This window comes from Podarcis pityusensis (assembly GCF_964106645.2).
Source record: "Podarcis pityusensis genome assembly, chromosome: 4".
Classification (NCBI taxonomy): Eukaryota; Metazoa; Chordata; class Lepidosauria; order Squamata; family Lacertidae; genus Podarcis; species Podarcis pityusensis.
In genome coordinates, this window is record NC_138027.1 from 85,511,636 (window position 1) to 85,526,261 (window position 14,626).

A 14,626-nucleotide genomic window follows, 5' to 3' on the forward strand; every position below is an offset into this window, starting at 1 on the left:
TCCCATACCCTGTGCATGCTTCCCCGCGGTTTGCTGTGTGCAGATGAAGGGCTGGCTATTAATATTTTTAATAAATAAATAAATCTCCATCCAGCTCTCCCTCTCACCTGATCCCAAAGGAAGGGCAAGATGTGGATGTGGAAAGTGTGTGCCAATTTCTACTATCTTCTCGTGCACACATGCTGTGAAGGTGGGAAACAGGGCTCTGTTGTGACCTATGAAAAACCTCCTTGTATGAGGCCTGTGGGCAACCTAACCTAAATGGCCTTGGCCCAGTACACCTGAAGGAGCATCTCCACTCCCATTGTTCACTGAGGTCCAGCTCCAAGGGCCTTCTGGCGGTTCCCTCACAGCGAGAAGTGAGGTTACAGGGAACCAGGCAGAGGGCCTTCTTGGTAGTGGCGCCCTCCCTGTGGAACGCCCTCCCATCAGATGTCAAAGGAAATAAACTATCTGATTTTTAGAAGAGATCTGAAGGCAGCCCTGCTTAGGGAAGTTTTTAATATTTGATGTTTTATCAGTTTATAATTATTACAGTGGTACCTCTGGTTATAAACTTAATTCGTTCCAGAGGTCCATTCTTAACCTGAAACCATTCTTAACTTGAGGTACCACTTTAGCTAATGGGGCCTCCCGCTGCCACCGGTGCTCAATTTCTGTTCTCATCCTGAGGTAAAGTTCTTAACCCAAGGTACTACATCCGGGTTAGCGGGGTCTGTAACCCAAAGTGTTTGTAACCTGAGGTACCACTGTATTATTATTATAATTTGTTGGGAGCCACCCAGAGTGGCTGAGGAAACCCAGCCAGATGGATGGGGTATTATTAATAATAGTAATAATATCCTCATGCTTACTGTGCACCCGCTGCATTTCCAGTGCTGGGTTTTTAATTTGTGTTCACAAAACGTTATCCAAATGCATATGTGTCCTGTACTTGCAAATCCCTACTGGTTGATGCGTTGCTTTTCTAAGCAGCTTCTCTAAGCAGTTTCACACCCTTAAGCCATTCCTAATTCACCTCTAGCCAAGGTATGAACACTTTCACATGGGGTAAAGACATTGCCACCTCTCAGCAGCCCCTGGTGTGTGCACAAACAGAAAGGAATCTTGACAGTGATTAAGCTGTGTTGTTGTCATCGACTGGTTGGACACAATGGAACAGTGGGAGGAACCATCTGGGGAACCACAAAGGAAGAAGGCTCAGAGCCCAGGGAGTGGTGGTGGGACAACGATGAGTGGCCAGAGGGAGAAGATGGGGAAGAAGTGTCAGAAGCTGAAGAGACAACAGAGTTTAGTGAACAGGAAGATGCTGGGGCAGAGAGCAGTCCTGATTCAGAGGCTGGAGATGAGGAGGGCCAGGAGACAGAGATGAGGCTGGCTGCTGAAGAGTCCAGGGAGTCTCCCCCTCCTGTTGCGTCCAGCTCCTTTCCCTGTGGTCTCCCAGAACACACAGTGAAATGAAAAGAGCAGAGGAGAGATTTGTTGTGTGCAGGCGCAGTCTCTGCCTGCTTGGAAAGAACCCTGAAGAGGAGAGGACCTTCTGCCCTCACAGCTGCCTCATTGGGGTCAAGACCTACTGGGAAGAGTTGCAGGAATCACTAGGCCTGCACTGTTTTGGTTTCTTTGAATAAAGAGTTAAGTTTACTGACACCAGGTTTTTCCATTGCGGACCTCCACCTGACTCTGGATCCTGACAGCATGAAACGAGAGGAGCAAAGTCAGATACACAGGCGTAGTCTCCGATTGCTTAGAAAAAGCTCTGGGGAGGAGGTGGCAGAGACTGCTGTGGGGAGGCAGGAACCTTCAGTGTGGCAACTGATTTCATGGAGTAAGACCTATGAGGAATGAGCTGCTGTGCTCATTAGTCCTGACACTCCACCAAGTCTGTGGAGATAGTGGTTTTGCTAATAAAGAGTTAACTCCAACTTCAAACTGTGTGATTTGCTGCACTGGTTGGTTTTGTGACAGTTGATGTGAGCAACTGGTGGGGTGGGGGAAAGTGCTATAAAATTTGGATGGTAGGGGAACAACTTCACTGCACTCTGAGGCAGTAATGTGAACACACTACTAGAAGAGATCTGCTCCAAGTTCTTGTGTTAATTGCTCCAGTATCTCCCCAGCCCCCACTTCTAATTTTCCTTCAGCAGTAAATTTGCATTATTCCCCCAAAGCAAAGCTAATGAAATTATTTAAACCTGAATGAGTTTTGGGTTTTATGTGACACGCAATCAATTTATTACATTATTTCACTGGATTGTTCCATTGCTGGAAGCTGCGCGAGAAATTCCTCATAGATGACTTTTGGAGGTAACCCATGTCTCTTTCCAAGCGCATCTCAATAATGCTGTGTTACGATCCTTGAATAATTAAATTAGTGGGGTTTCATTGGAAAGGGGATTTAGCATTCTCCACATCATCTGCTGGGCTAATCCACATTACAGGAAAAGCAAAGCCTCAGTCGTTTGGCACTTGTTTATATGAATAGTCAAGTCAGCTGAAGTGTGGTTATGCCATTGAATTTGGATGGCCACTTACAGATTTCAAAAAAAGGGGGAAAGCATCAGCGGAATTAGAGGACAAAAAAAGAACACTGATTTACATAAATTTTGCATATGTTACTTTAGACCAGTGTTTCCCAAACTTGCGTCGCCTGCTGTTTTGGGACTGCAATTCCCATCATCCCTGACCGTTGGTGCTGCTACCTAGGTATAATGGGAGTTGTAGTCCAAAAACAGCTCGAGACCCAAGTTTGGGAAACACTTCTTTAGACTGATAAATGCAAATTTAGAAGTAATTACTGTAAATACAGTAAATGTCTCACCATACCGGAGAATACTGTGCAACTTCAGCTGTAAAAATGAGGTTGGATAATTTTAGGGACCAGTTATCTAGGAGATGGGAGTTGCCTTACTTACTTAATCAGATGCGCTCTGTATATTCTGCAATATTCAGAACAAAGAGAAGACGTTATTATTACAATTGCCTCTGCAGAATACCAGCATTACACCTGCTTTAGAATATGTTGATTGTTTAAGCAGTTGAAATCAGCAGTATTAGTAAATCCCAGATTGCTGGTGGGGAGAAGGTTGAGAATGAGGAGGAGGACTAGCTCCTTGTCTAAGGCCAGCTAGTGAGTTCACAGCAAAGGTAAGATTAAAAGCAAGGACTTTTGATTCACAGCTCAGCTACATAGTCTACTATATTTGCATTTCAGACCACTTGCAAGGTATCTGAGAATTCTGGTAAGGAATTCTCATCCTCATCCACCGAACTACAGCTCCTGAGGAAATGGGAACAAGGATTAAACCAGCAGTATGGTACATATTTTAAGAAATGTTTAGGGTATTCTTGAAGGGCATAAAATAAGCAGCGTCCTCTATAATGGTCATGTCTGTCCTGGAAATATTAGAAAAGCAGAAACACGATGCTGTAATCCTAATTGCCCCCTTTCAACATCTCTTCAAACATTATTTCCTGAGTTGGAATAACTTTAAGTGCCCAATAACAGGCTCTTAAACGTAGATTAGGTTTATGACATTCAGTATAAATGTTTACATTTCTAGAAGAAGAGTCTGAGCTCAAGGCTGTCTGGAAACCATATCCTGAGGCCATGTAGGCCTGTCCTTAGTGCCAGATGCGCAGATGCTATCGTAGTTTCTTTGTGATTATTCTGTGTGTGCTCAGAGGCATAATCCTTCGACTGAAAACAGGTTCTAGTGCTAAGTGATACACCAAAGTTTGTTTTTTAAAGACTGCAATAAAATGTGCATCAATTTAGAAGATGAATAAAAACAGCAAATAAAAGCATCAGGGACAAACTCTTCAGAATAATTGCACCTCAAATCTCTTCTGTCAGGAATTAAGCATTTCCTCTTAAATGTCTTGATTTTTCCACACAAGGAGATCATACTATAAAGTATGCTCTTTCTTGAACTGGCCAAACTAATGCTAGGATCTATGAATGTTGGTTCTTTCAATTTCCAATTTTTCCACTCTTAAAATTCTGTTTTCTACATTCTACAGTAATTTGTGATTCCCTCCCAAACCCTCAAACCCAAAATGAAAACTCTTCAGCATTTTAGTGCGCATTTCTCCTAATAAACACTTTTCAACGCAGCTTCAACTACACATTTTTGCATCCAGTTTCTCTGGATTAGGATATATTTGCATATGTTATTTCTTATATATATATATATATATGTGTGTGTGTGTGTGTGTGTGTGTATGTATATGTCTGTGTGTGTACACACACACACACACACACACACACACACACGCTCTTATGCAAACTTCCACCTAGCAGATGCACTTTATATACATTGTATTGCAAAATGCGTTGCAAAATTCGGACTGTATTGCAAAATTCGGAAAAGTAAATTTTTTTAAGGAGAGCTGTGCTCCGAGTTCTCGTTTCAGAGACTGTTGCTTCGACAGGTTTGAGCTGAATCGATTTCCGTCCCCAATGCCTGTTGCCAGCATGGACCAAACCTGAGACCAACGTGTTCATTCAGAACTAGACCAAAAGTGCCGAAAAGGAAAGGTATCGCTTGAATGTTGTAGTCGCTACAGCTTTATTCTCTCCACCCCTCTTTTAAGTAAACTATACACTGGTCTTTCGTCAACCTGGTAATTCCAAGGCACCATCTGCCATCAAAGGAAACTCCAGTGTATATGTGGCAGTAGCAATTGAACGGAGAGTTGGGCGGAAGGAAAAGCATCACTGAGGATGTCCTGATAACTTCTAAATGTTTGGACCCAGCCGCTAGGTGTGGCTCTTTCAATGTCCTGCTCATCTAAAGGCAGAGAGGATGTTTGGGCACAGAGCAAAAAGCAAAGGCTGTTTCCCTTAGGTAATAGGAAGAGCACTGGGGTGTGTGCTGCAGTAATTATGAAGTGATAGAAGAAGCGGGGTGGGTTCGTTTATTTATAATGTTATGAGAATTTTAAGGTCTTAGATACAGAATAAATGTTCATAAATGCACACATATATAAATATATGAACTACGTGTCTGAAATAGTATGGGAGAGCAATCCTGAAGCCATTTTGACTCTCCCAATGACCTCAAATAATAATAATAATAATAATAATAATAATAATAATAATAATAAATTATTTATACCCCGCCCATCTGGCTGAGTTTCCCCAGCCACTCTGGGCGGCTCCCAATCAAGTGTTAAAAACAGTACAGCATTAAATATTAAAAACTTCCTTAAACAGAGCTGCCTTCAGATGTCTTTTAAAGATAGGGTAGCTGCTTATTTCCTTCACATCTGAAGGGTGTTCCACAGGGTGGGCGCCACTACCGAGAAGGCCCTCTTGTCTGGTTCCCTGTAACCTCACAATGAGGGAACCGCCAGAAGGCCCTCGGCGCTGGATCTCAGTGTCCGGGCTGAACAATGGGGGTGGAGACACTACTTCAGGTATACAGGATATATTCAAATATTCCTCTGCAGTAAGGGAGGCAAATGGGGAAAGCCTTCCCATTGTCTTTTTCCTTGCAAATCCTGTCTTAAGGGCGCATTTGTGTATGAATAGGGTGAGCCTGTGACCTGGATTCAGGAACTAAAGTATTAACCATCGCAAAAGAATGGCCAGGCTGCCCAGGTAACACAATCAATGACCATTATCAGATATCCTGACCGACAGGATTTCTGCTGTAGACCACCTCTTTGTATGTATGTTTTAGGGGTGGTGGTCTTTGGCTACAGGGTGGGCAATTTCAAAAGACTATATAAGGGCTTGCGCACCATTGTTCAGGGTTCTCCTCCCTCCTGCGTGTGGTGAGTGGGGACCCTGTTGCAACAGTTCCTTTAATAAAAACCAGGCTTACTAGACACTTTGCTTCTCAATATACTCTGGTTGGCCTTTGTTATTTTCTCCTACTGACAGGGAACCCACTTAAGGACTCTATACAGGCTCTGGAATACCCCATAAAGGAAAAGGAGCAGTTTTTTTTTTATCACAGTAAAACAAATCATAGAACTATGGAGTTGGAAGGGACCACAAGGATCATTTAGTACAACCCCCTGCAAAGGATGTATTTTACGCTCAAACTCACAACCCTGATGTACCCGATTTGCAGACTAATATATGGTAAACCTTTTCCTACATGGGGCATGTGATGTTGCCACATGCATCCATATCTGAAAGCTTATCACTGTGTATTAGTCCACAAATGGTATGAATTGGTGCTTTTATGAAAAATGTAAGATTGTTAAACGAGTTGCTTGAAGTACAGCCAGAGATGGCAAGTGATCATTTTAATGAAAAACTCTCTTCCAATCATATACATTTGTCAGGGGTCATGAAGCCCGTTTTTTAGTTATTTAATTAAAAAAAAAAAGCTGTAAACAGAGACTGTAAACAGATCTATAGTTTATCTTTTGAGATACTGAAGTAAGGGTAAGTTCAGCTAAATCAATGAAAGGTGAGGGCAGAAAGAACACTTTATCTAATGAAACAATGTACAAATATCTTTATTGATAATTCAGTTTGCTTACATTGTAGTAACCGTAACAGTTGATTTTTAAGTATCCATAAAAAGCAAAATACACAAATATTTTACATGTTCATAAAACTATATTAAAACAAAGAATATTAGCTGCAACAAGCAGCCTAATTTACCTCTCCTAATCCACCTGCTCTGGTATGAGCAGCGAGGGGAAGATAAAACTCTATGGAAAAGCGGTACAGATCTCTCTGTGAATGTATCCCTTTTTGCTGAGAAAAAGGGGAAAACATTTCAATGGCAGTGAAGGGCAATTCTGAACCAAGAACCACATGGTATACTGTGTATGTAAACCTCTTTTGTGTCCATCATTCATTGGAGAGCCGAAATATTGTTTCCTTGTACTTTTAATTAAGAGCCACAACCCAATGTACACCACACTATTTATATGACCAGCATTTATCATGTTACGCATGTAGGCCATGATCCAGCACAGAGAAATTCACAGGATCTTCACAGTTTCCAGAGGTCTACTTGTGTTAATCCGTTGCGACAAAGCCAGCAAATGGTTCTGTGTCACCTTAAAGACTTAACCGATTTATTAAGGCATCAAGATTTTGTGGGCTAGAGTCTACTTCGTCAGATAAATGAAGGGTTGTTTCCATAAGCTGGCAGGTTTATATTTTACATGGGATCAAGCCGCAATGGAATGCATGAAACAATTCAGTTAAAGGATGCAAAGAGAGAGGAAGAGACCAAGTGGTTGGGGAAGAACTCTGTATCCAATTGGGATGTCTAAATAGGGGAACTTTAAAAACAGTCGGACCTTTTCCTGTCTGTTTAATTATCTTACGTTTGTATTGCTTCAGAAAATATTTGTATAGTAGAGGTAGTTCCTTATTATGGCTACATTTTTTAAAAGAGCTTATAGCTAGATCTGTTAGGCTTGCCTTGCTCGTCTCTTCCATATCTGCCTGAAGGTTGCCAGCTGATCAGAAGAACAACAACATCCTGGTCAGATGTTAGCAGTTTGATCTGCAGAAATTCACATGTGACGTTTTTGGCAGCATGGAAGTAACCATTATCACTTGCTAGTGTCTGCAGCATAATCTGCTCTTAAAGGCACAGCATCAGGAATCAGTACAGTCAGACCTCATGTTGCGTTAGGTTCATGTTGCATCTTTTTAGCTTGCGAACGTGGCAAACCCAGAAGTGTATACTTCCAGGTTTCACTGAATGTGCAGAAGCGTTCTGTGTGTTCCGCGCATGCGCAGACGCGCCGCTCTAGTTGCGGACTTTTCGGGGTGCAAACAGCACCCCAGAACGGATCACGTCTGCAACTAGAGGTACCACTGTATATATATATAAAGTTGGCAACCCCAATCAGTGTATGGAAAAACCACCATTTCTGGAAGGTTACTATTCTCAAAAGTACTGGATAAAATGAAATCTGAGGATAATATATTTAGAATACACAATTGTCTAAAGATTAGAGAGCATTTATGTTCTGCATCCATAATATATGACCAACGCATGTTCCACAGGTGTGACCAAATTCCTGCACGGAAGGCAATTTGTTAAAAACCCACACGTGGATTTTGTTGCATGTCAGGATCTGCCCAAGTTGCTTTCCACAGAGGAATTTAGGATCGAGTGTAAGAGCTCTAAGACAAATTAAAATAAACTCATCAAGGGGAAAATACCCCCATACATCATACAATGAAGACTACATTTTAAATAGAATTACAAATATCATATACGTACAGTACTGAAATACTAGAAACAGTAGCAATAATACTGAGCAGATTCGAATAGACAATTTATTCGGTTTCCCATTGACTTCAGAGGTTAAAAGTGCTAGTCAACTGTCAGTGGTAAACAGTCGATCAGAACCAATGTTGGATTGACCATGCCAACATTAATACTTTTGCCTCTCTCAAACTAACTGCTAAAGGGCATGGCAAGATTAAGGTGAAAGCAGTGAATGTGTGTTTGTGTGCGCGCACACACACATGTGCACAGAGTTTATGGCTAGTACTAAAGCACATGAATACATTTCATATCTAGGACATTCATCCATGCATCTTACTTTTTCTATGGTATTTTTCACCAGAAATAAGTGTACAGCATATTCACTACGGTTGAATTATTCAATCTCTTAAGACCTAGGACACAACACCTTTCATTTCTTACGCATCTGCTTTCATCCTAATTGCCAAAGAATCATGGGAACTGTAGTGTTTGTTAAGGGTGCAGGGAGTTGTAGCTCTGCGAAGGGTAAACCAGTTCTTGGGACTCTTTGGCGGAAGCCATGAACTTTAAATGTACACAGCCTCAGAGGATGATAGGAAACAACCCACAAGTGTTTCATTATAGTTCTATTTAACGTTCCAATATAGTTTGTCATGAGCTCAAGGTGATTAGGGCAGTTTTATAAAAAACCCATCTATGGTGACACACCATGAGGACAAAACACATTGGCCACATCGTGCACAATTCTTTTTGTGGATTTCATTCATTTTAGTAGGTGTTTGGGCAGAGAAACTTCCTGGTGAAATGTCCTTTAGTCGTCCATTCATGTGCATATTTACTGCCTACCACCATCAGTGAAGCTTATTCTCTACTACTTCCCCCCCCCCCAACAGTTTAGGAACTGCTGCCTAAATGATGTTCCCCAACAGAGAGGGGCACATTTAGTGCCTGAGAAACAACACCCCATGTTCTGAACTCACCTGTGGGGAAAAAGATTACATATTCTAGGAATTTGCCATCCTTTTTAACCTTGCCTCAAATCTGCTATCTGGGGTGAACGTCTCTCTCTACCTCCTAGTAGGGCCAGCCAGGGATGCTGTAACAACAGTGGATCTTGCCACAGGGCCAAGGATCTAACTAGCGTTGAAGCTGCCAGCCTTTACGGGCCTGTGGTCATGTTTGGAATTTGGGGAAAGTGCCATGGGTGGAGGATACCAGTCACAAAATAGCTGCCACGGGGTGAAGGGCATAACAAAAAAAATGGTTGCCACATCTAGAGAAGCAGAAAAGAGACAGAAATGCAGAAAAGGTGTAAACATGCCCCCAGTCAGTGCCTGCACTTGCTCATAGAAAGAAGCTCATAGTTCCTCTCCTCTGGGTGTTCAATCTTTATGTGTTTATGGGGGCTGGTGTAGGGCAGGCTAAGTCAGTGGAAGCAAGAACAGCATTGAGGATGTGGGTTTTTGAGGGGATATTTACTGAGATCCTTTGAAGGGTACTCACAGGCATCATATTGGCGGTGCCTGCTTTTTTAGCTCAGATTATGTATAACCCAGAACAATTTTGTTAATTTCTATTATGGTTCCCCCAGTAGTGATGTATGGAAGTGAGAGCTGGACCATAAAGGAGGCTGATCGCCGAAGAATTGATGCTTTTGAATTATGGTGCTGGAGGAGACTCTTGAGAGTCCCATGGACTGCAAGAAGATCAAACCTCTCCATTCTTAGGGAAATCAGCCCTGGGTGCTCACTGGAAGGACAGATCGTGAAGCTGAGGCTCCAATACTTTGGCCACCTCATGAGAAGAGAAGACTCCCTGGAAAAGACCCTGATGTTGGGAAAGCACAAGGAGAAGGGGACGACAGAGGATGAGATGGTTGGATAGTGTTCTCGAAGCTACCAGCATGAGTTTGACTAAACTGTGGGAGGCAGTGGAAGACAGGAGGGCCTGGCGTGCTCTGGTCCATGGGGTCACAAAGAGTCGGACACGACTAATCGACTAAACAACAACAACACAGTGGAACCTCTACTTACCACCATAATCCATTCTGGCGGCCCGTTCTTTAGGCGAAACGGGTCACTGGTAGAAGTGCAGTTGTGCGCATGTGCAGACGGCGGTAGCCACTTCTGCGCATGTACAAATGGCAGAAGCCGCTTCTGTGCGTGCACAAATTTACTTCCGGGTTTGCCGCGGTCGCGACTTGGATTGGGCCCAAGTAGAGGCGGTCATAAGTAGAGGTTCATCCTTGTACTAAGCTTTAAACCTATTTTAACTAGCAGTATTATCTTTCAATGCACAAAAAAATGTGATCTGCTCCTGGCAATGCACAACATGTTTATTACAAACACATTTTCTCTTGCACGCGCCCTATTCGTACAGGCGTTAATGGGACCTGCCCATGTTTTATTATTTACTACTCTAGGGTTGGTTATGTCTGAGATTTATAAAATGCTAACTGAGTGCTCTTTAGATAAACATAGGTAAAGATAGGGATCCAACATTTTCGATACTGATAGGTGCTAGACCTCTGAATATGTGGGTAGTTTCTTTTGCCATGGAAATAGTAAGAGTGACCTCTCAAATGCTGGAAATCATTTGCAAGTTAAGCTATACTCTTCTCTATAACAGAGATGACAAACACCTAAAACTGAAATGGTATAGAGTCAGGGCTGGGAGTAAAGGTAAAGGTAAAGTAAAGGTACCCCTGACCGTTAGGTCCAGTCACGGACGACTATGGGGTTGCGGCGCTCATCTCGCTCTATAGGCCGAGGGAGCCAGCGTTTGTCCGTAGACAGCTTCCAGGTCATGTGGCCAGCATGACTAAGCCACTTCTGGCGAACCAGATTTGCTAATTTGCATAGCCTTATTTTGTTTAATTAATTCTGTAATGTTTACTACTTTGCACTATTTAGGCTGGCCAGTCCTGGGCGAGGGAGCAAAGTGGTAAGCAGGGCACTGAAACCTCACGCCAACCCTCCAAATCTTCAGAAGAAAGTTGACATTCTGAAGGCAATGAATTCTGTGGCCGCTACCACATTCTGTACCTTTTCCGTGTGCAATTGCAGAACACAGAACATACTTAACGTCCACATGCTTGGGGCAGTTTGTTCATATACTGGTATTTCTCAAACTTGGGTCTCCAGCTGTTTGTTGGACTACAATGCCCATCATCCATGACCATTGTTCCTGCTAGCTAGGAGTGATGGGAGTTGTAGTCCAACAACAGCTGGAGACCCAAGTCTGAGAACACTGATACAGTCGTACCTTGGTTGTTGAACGGAATCCATTCTGGGAGTCCACCCGACTTCTGAAAACGTTCGACAACCAAGGTGTGGCTTCTGATTGGCTGCAGGAATTTCCTGCACTCAATTGGAAGCCGTGTTGGATGTTCAGCTTCCAAAGAACGTCCGCAAACCGGAACACTCGCTTCCGGGTTTGTGGCGTTTGGGAGTCAAAACGTTCGAGTCGCAAGGCGTTTGAGATCCAAGGTACGACTGTACTTGGTGAGGGAGAAATAATGGTAGCGTCTTTTTAAGAGCTCCAGAGTCGTAACCAGTGATGACTGGTTAACCCAGCATCAGACAGGGGTTGTTATGGCAAAGAGAAGAAATGGCACCTTCGATATGGGCCCAAAGAGTGCCGCTTTGATCCCTGAAATGCTTAGCATTCCGAAAATGGAGTACCAGATGCTGACCAGAAGTTAGCCACTCCTACTGTTTGTTCTCAGGCAGAGCTGTTGAATATACATTTTCCCCATGGAAAGAAGACCAGTCTCCAAAGACGCATTCCACTCTGCTCCTGCAAATTCCTCTATCGTCCTTACCTCAATCACTCTACAGCTTGTGGCTTGCTAGGCCAAACAGATCCTTGCTTATGTAAACTGACTCGCCAGGAGCCTGATCAGCCTTCTTGGGTTTGCTGCCTGCCTGGTGGGGTGAATGCTGCTTTGTAGATCATGAGGCTGAGCAGGCCTGATCGGATCCTCTGATGAGAAATTGGTTTTACTTGCCATTTCCACCAGTGGAATGCAGCTGAGTTCCTGCTGACATGCTCATGGCTTCAGGACTCTGCTGGCGTTTAAAAAAACTAAGTTGCGTTGCTTTTCCCTGCTACTGCTCCTCCCCACATGGACATGCTTGCATTTTTCTAACTTAACAGCAGATTGTTTTGAGCCTGATTATGTCTTTTAATTTTGTTTCTGGCTATGTAAGTAAAATATTGATATATTTTTAAAGCTGCGGTGGTGATGCAATTTGCACATTTGATAAGGGATTATGTTTTGGACATGCCTGTATCTTTTAATCTCTCCCACCAAAGAAAGAAAGAAAGAAAGAAAGAAAGAAAGAAAGAAAGAAAGAAAGAAAGATTACAGTAATTTATAGACAAAGCTGGCTTTGTCCCAAACAATAGCCATGGTATACTATATACAAAGAATTATTACTCAGGCTCCCAGGGCTAGTTCAATGAATACAGAGTTGTTTCGTTCACAGGATTTGAGGATGATCTGGAAGTGCTCATTCCGAAGAGTTTAAGTGCTTTCAACAAGGGGTTTTCTTTTTTTGCGTCTCCTGGTGATTTTCATGTGTTCAAATAGCTACGGGCGCCGTGCGTAATCACAACTGGTACAGACTGTAAGCAAAGTTTTACAATTTGGTTTTCCGAGAAAACTCCAAACTCGTTTCTCCCCAGAAATCTGCTGTTTTTATCGCAGTCTTTTGTCGCAGGAGCTGAGGGTACATTTCCCTTTCTTAAGACGAGCTGTACTTGTTGCTGGAACGGAAATTGTCATACCCGTGATCATTGGCTCTGAACTTTAAGCAGGACTGTTTCTCTTCCAGGGACAGCATATCTTTCGAATGGCACCAGCAACACAGACATGACTTGAAAGAGAGCAGAATCCCTTATTAGAAGGCTTGGTGCAACACTTCAATATAGAGAATGCCTACTGCCTATTTCTGACCAAAAACTCAAAACTATTTTTGGGGGTTACAATTTATTTATGTTTACATTTCTATACTACCTTTCTCCCCTCCTCCATTTTACTGCATCCACCCAGTGCGGGAGAGTTAGGCTCAGGGCCCAAGGTCACTACTACTACTACTACTACTACTACTACTACTAATAATTTATTTATACCCTGCCCATCTGGCTGGGCTTCCCCAGCCACTCTGGGCGGCTTCCAACAAAATATTAAAATACTGTAATGCATCAAATATTAAAAGCTTCCCTAAACAGGGCTGCCTTCAGATGTCTTCTAAAAGTCTGGTAGTTGTTGTTCTCTTTGACATCTGGTGGGAGGGCGTTCCACAGGGCGGGTGCCACCACAGAGATGGCCCTCTGCCTGGTTCCCTGTAACTTGGCTTCTCGCAGTGAGGGAACCACCAGAAGGCCCTCGGCACTGGACCTCAGTGTCTGGGCAGAATGATGGGGGTGGAGACGCTCCTTCAGGTATACTGGGCCAAGGCCAAGCTGTGAGAACCTGAACTCAGATCTCACAGGTTCTCATCCAACACCCTTAACCACTATACCACTTCAGTCCATGGTCTCTCCAGTCCATGGTCTACCTCACTGGTCCTCAAAGTAGGAGGTGGACGTGCTGGAGAACTAGAGCCAATTGCTTCTGTGGCTCTTCTTTCTCCCTGAATTTTCTTATTCCAGGTTTTGAAAATGTGTGCTCCCAATTGAGTTAGGAGTCCCCTCCTCCTAGGCTGTAAGTTGACAGTGCTAAGGAATCAATGGGACAACCACAGTTGTAGTCCTTAGGGATGCCCCTAGAGAGCAGCTGATTCATGTGGAAACTGTGCAAAGAAGGAACACTTTTATATAGTGAATTTGCACTAGACACCTTGATAATTTCATTTGCCAGCGCCTTTAAGCAGAAACAAAACCTGTCCAGTTCATTATCCCAGACACACCTCAAGGTCTCATCCCAGCGCGTCTTGGGTTTGGATTTCTCCCTTAACCTGATGCTGCCTAGCTTCATTTCTATAAAAGCACATTTCAACAAAGACTTCTTACCTTAAAGCAGTTTTTGAATCTTTTGCTCACCCAATAGAGAGCAATTGGATTAATGCAGGAATTCAGGGATGCCATGTTCATAGCAATGTAGTTCCATATGAGCAAAAAGCTGCATGGGGGAAAAAGATATGAAAAATAGTTGAAATTCTTTATTTAAAGATAGTTAAGCATCAGGACGTGTTAGGCAGTCTACTGCAACTAGGGAGCCCGTGTGATATAGAAGTAAATAGTGCTGGACTAGGAGCAGGGAGAAATAGGTTCAATTCCTCACTCACCCATGAAGCTAGCTGGGTGACCCTAGAACATTTCCCCCTGTAATTGTTTAGAAGGAATTCAAAATAAGGAATTTCCCATTTGTGAAAGCAGGCTGCTAATCACACTATCTTCTGAAAGCAGGGGGGAAACTG

General features: G+C 43.1%; 1 protein-coding gene and 1 long non-coding RNA gene across 2 annotated transcripts in view; one reads left to right on the forward strand and one right to left on the reverse strand.

Annotated features, from left to right (window-relative positions):
* The window catches only part of LOC308475980, a 1,233,414-nt gene that overhangs the window by 230,929 nt on the left and 987,859 nt on the right, over positions 1-14,626 (forward strand). The gene's annotated exons all lie outside the window — the stretch shown is intronic.
* EDNRB (endothelin receptor type B) overlaps positions 9,089-14,626 on the reverse strand; it is a 28,296-nt gene continuing 22,758 nt past the window's right edge. Inside the window, exons 7-8 of the mRNA XM_081003133.1 lie at positions 14,220-14,328; positions 9,089-13,081 (exon numbers count right to left, since the gene is read on the reverse strand). Of these exons, the coding sequence (XP_080859259.1) occupies positions 12,950-13,081; positions 14,220-14,328 (241 nt within the window). The 3' untranslated portion in view covers positions 9,089-12,949. The remainder of the gene's footprint in view (positions 13,082-14,219; positions 14,329-14,626) is intronic.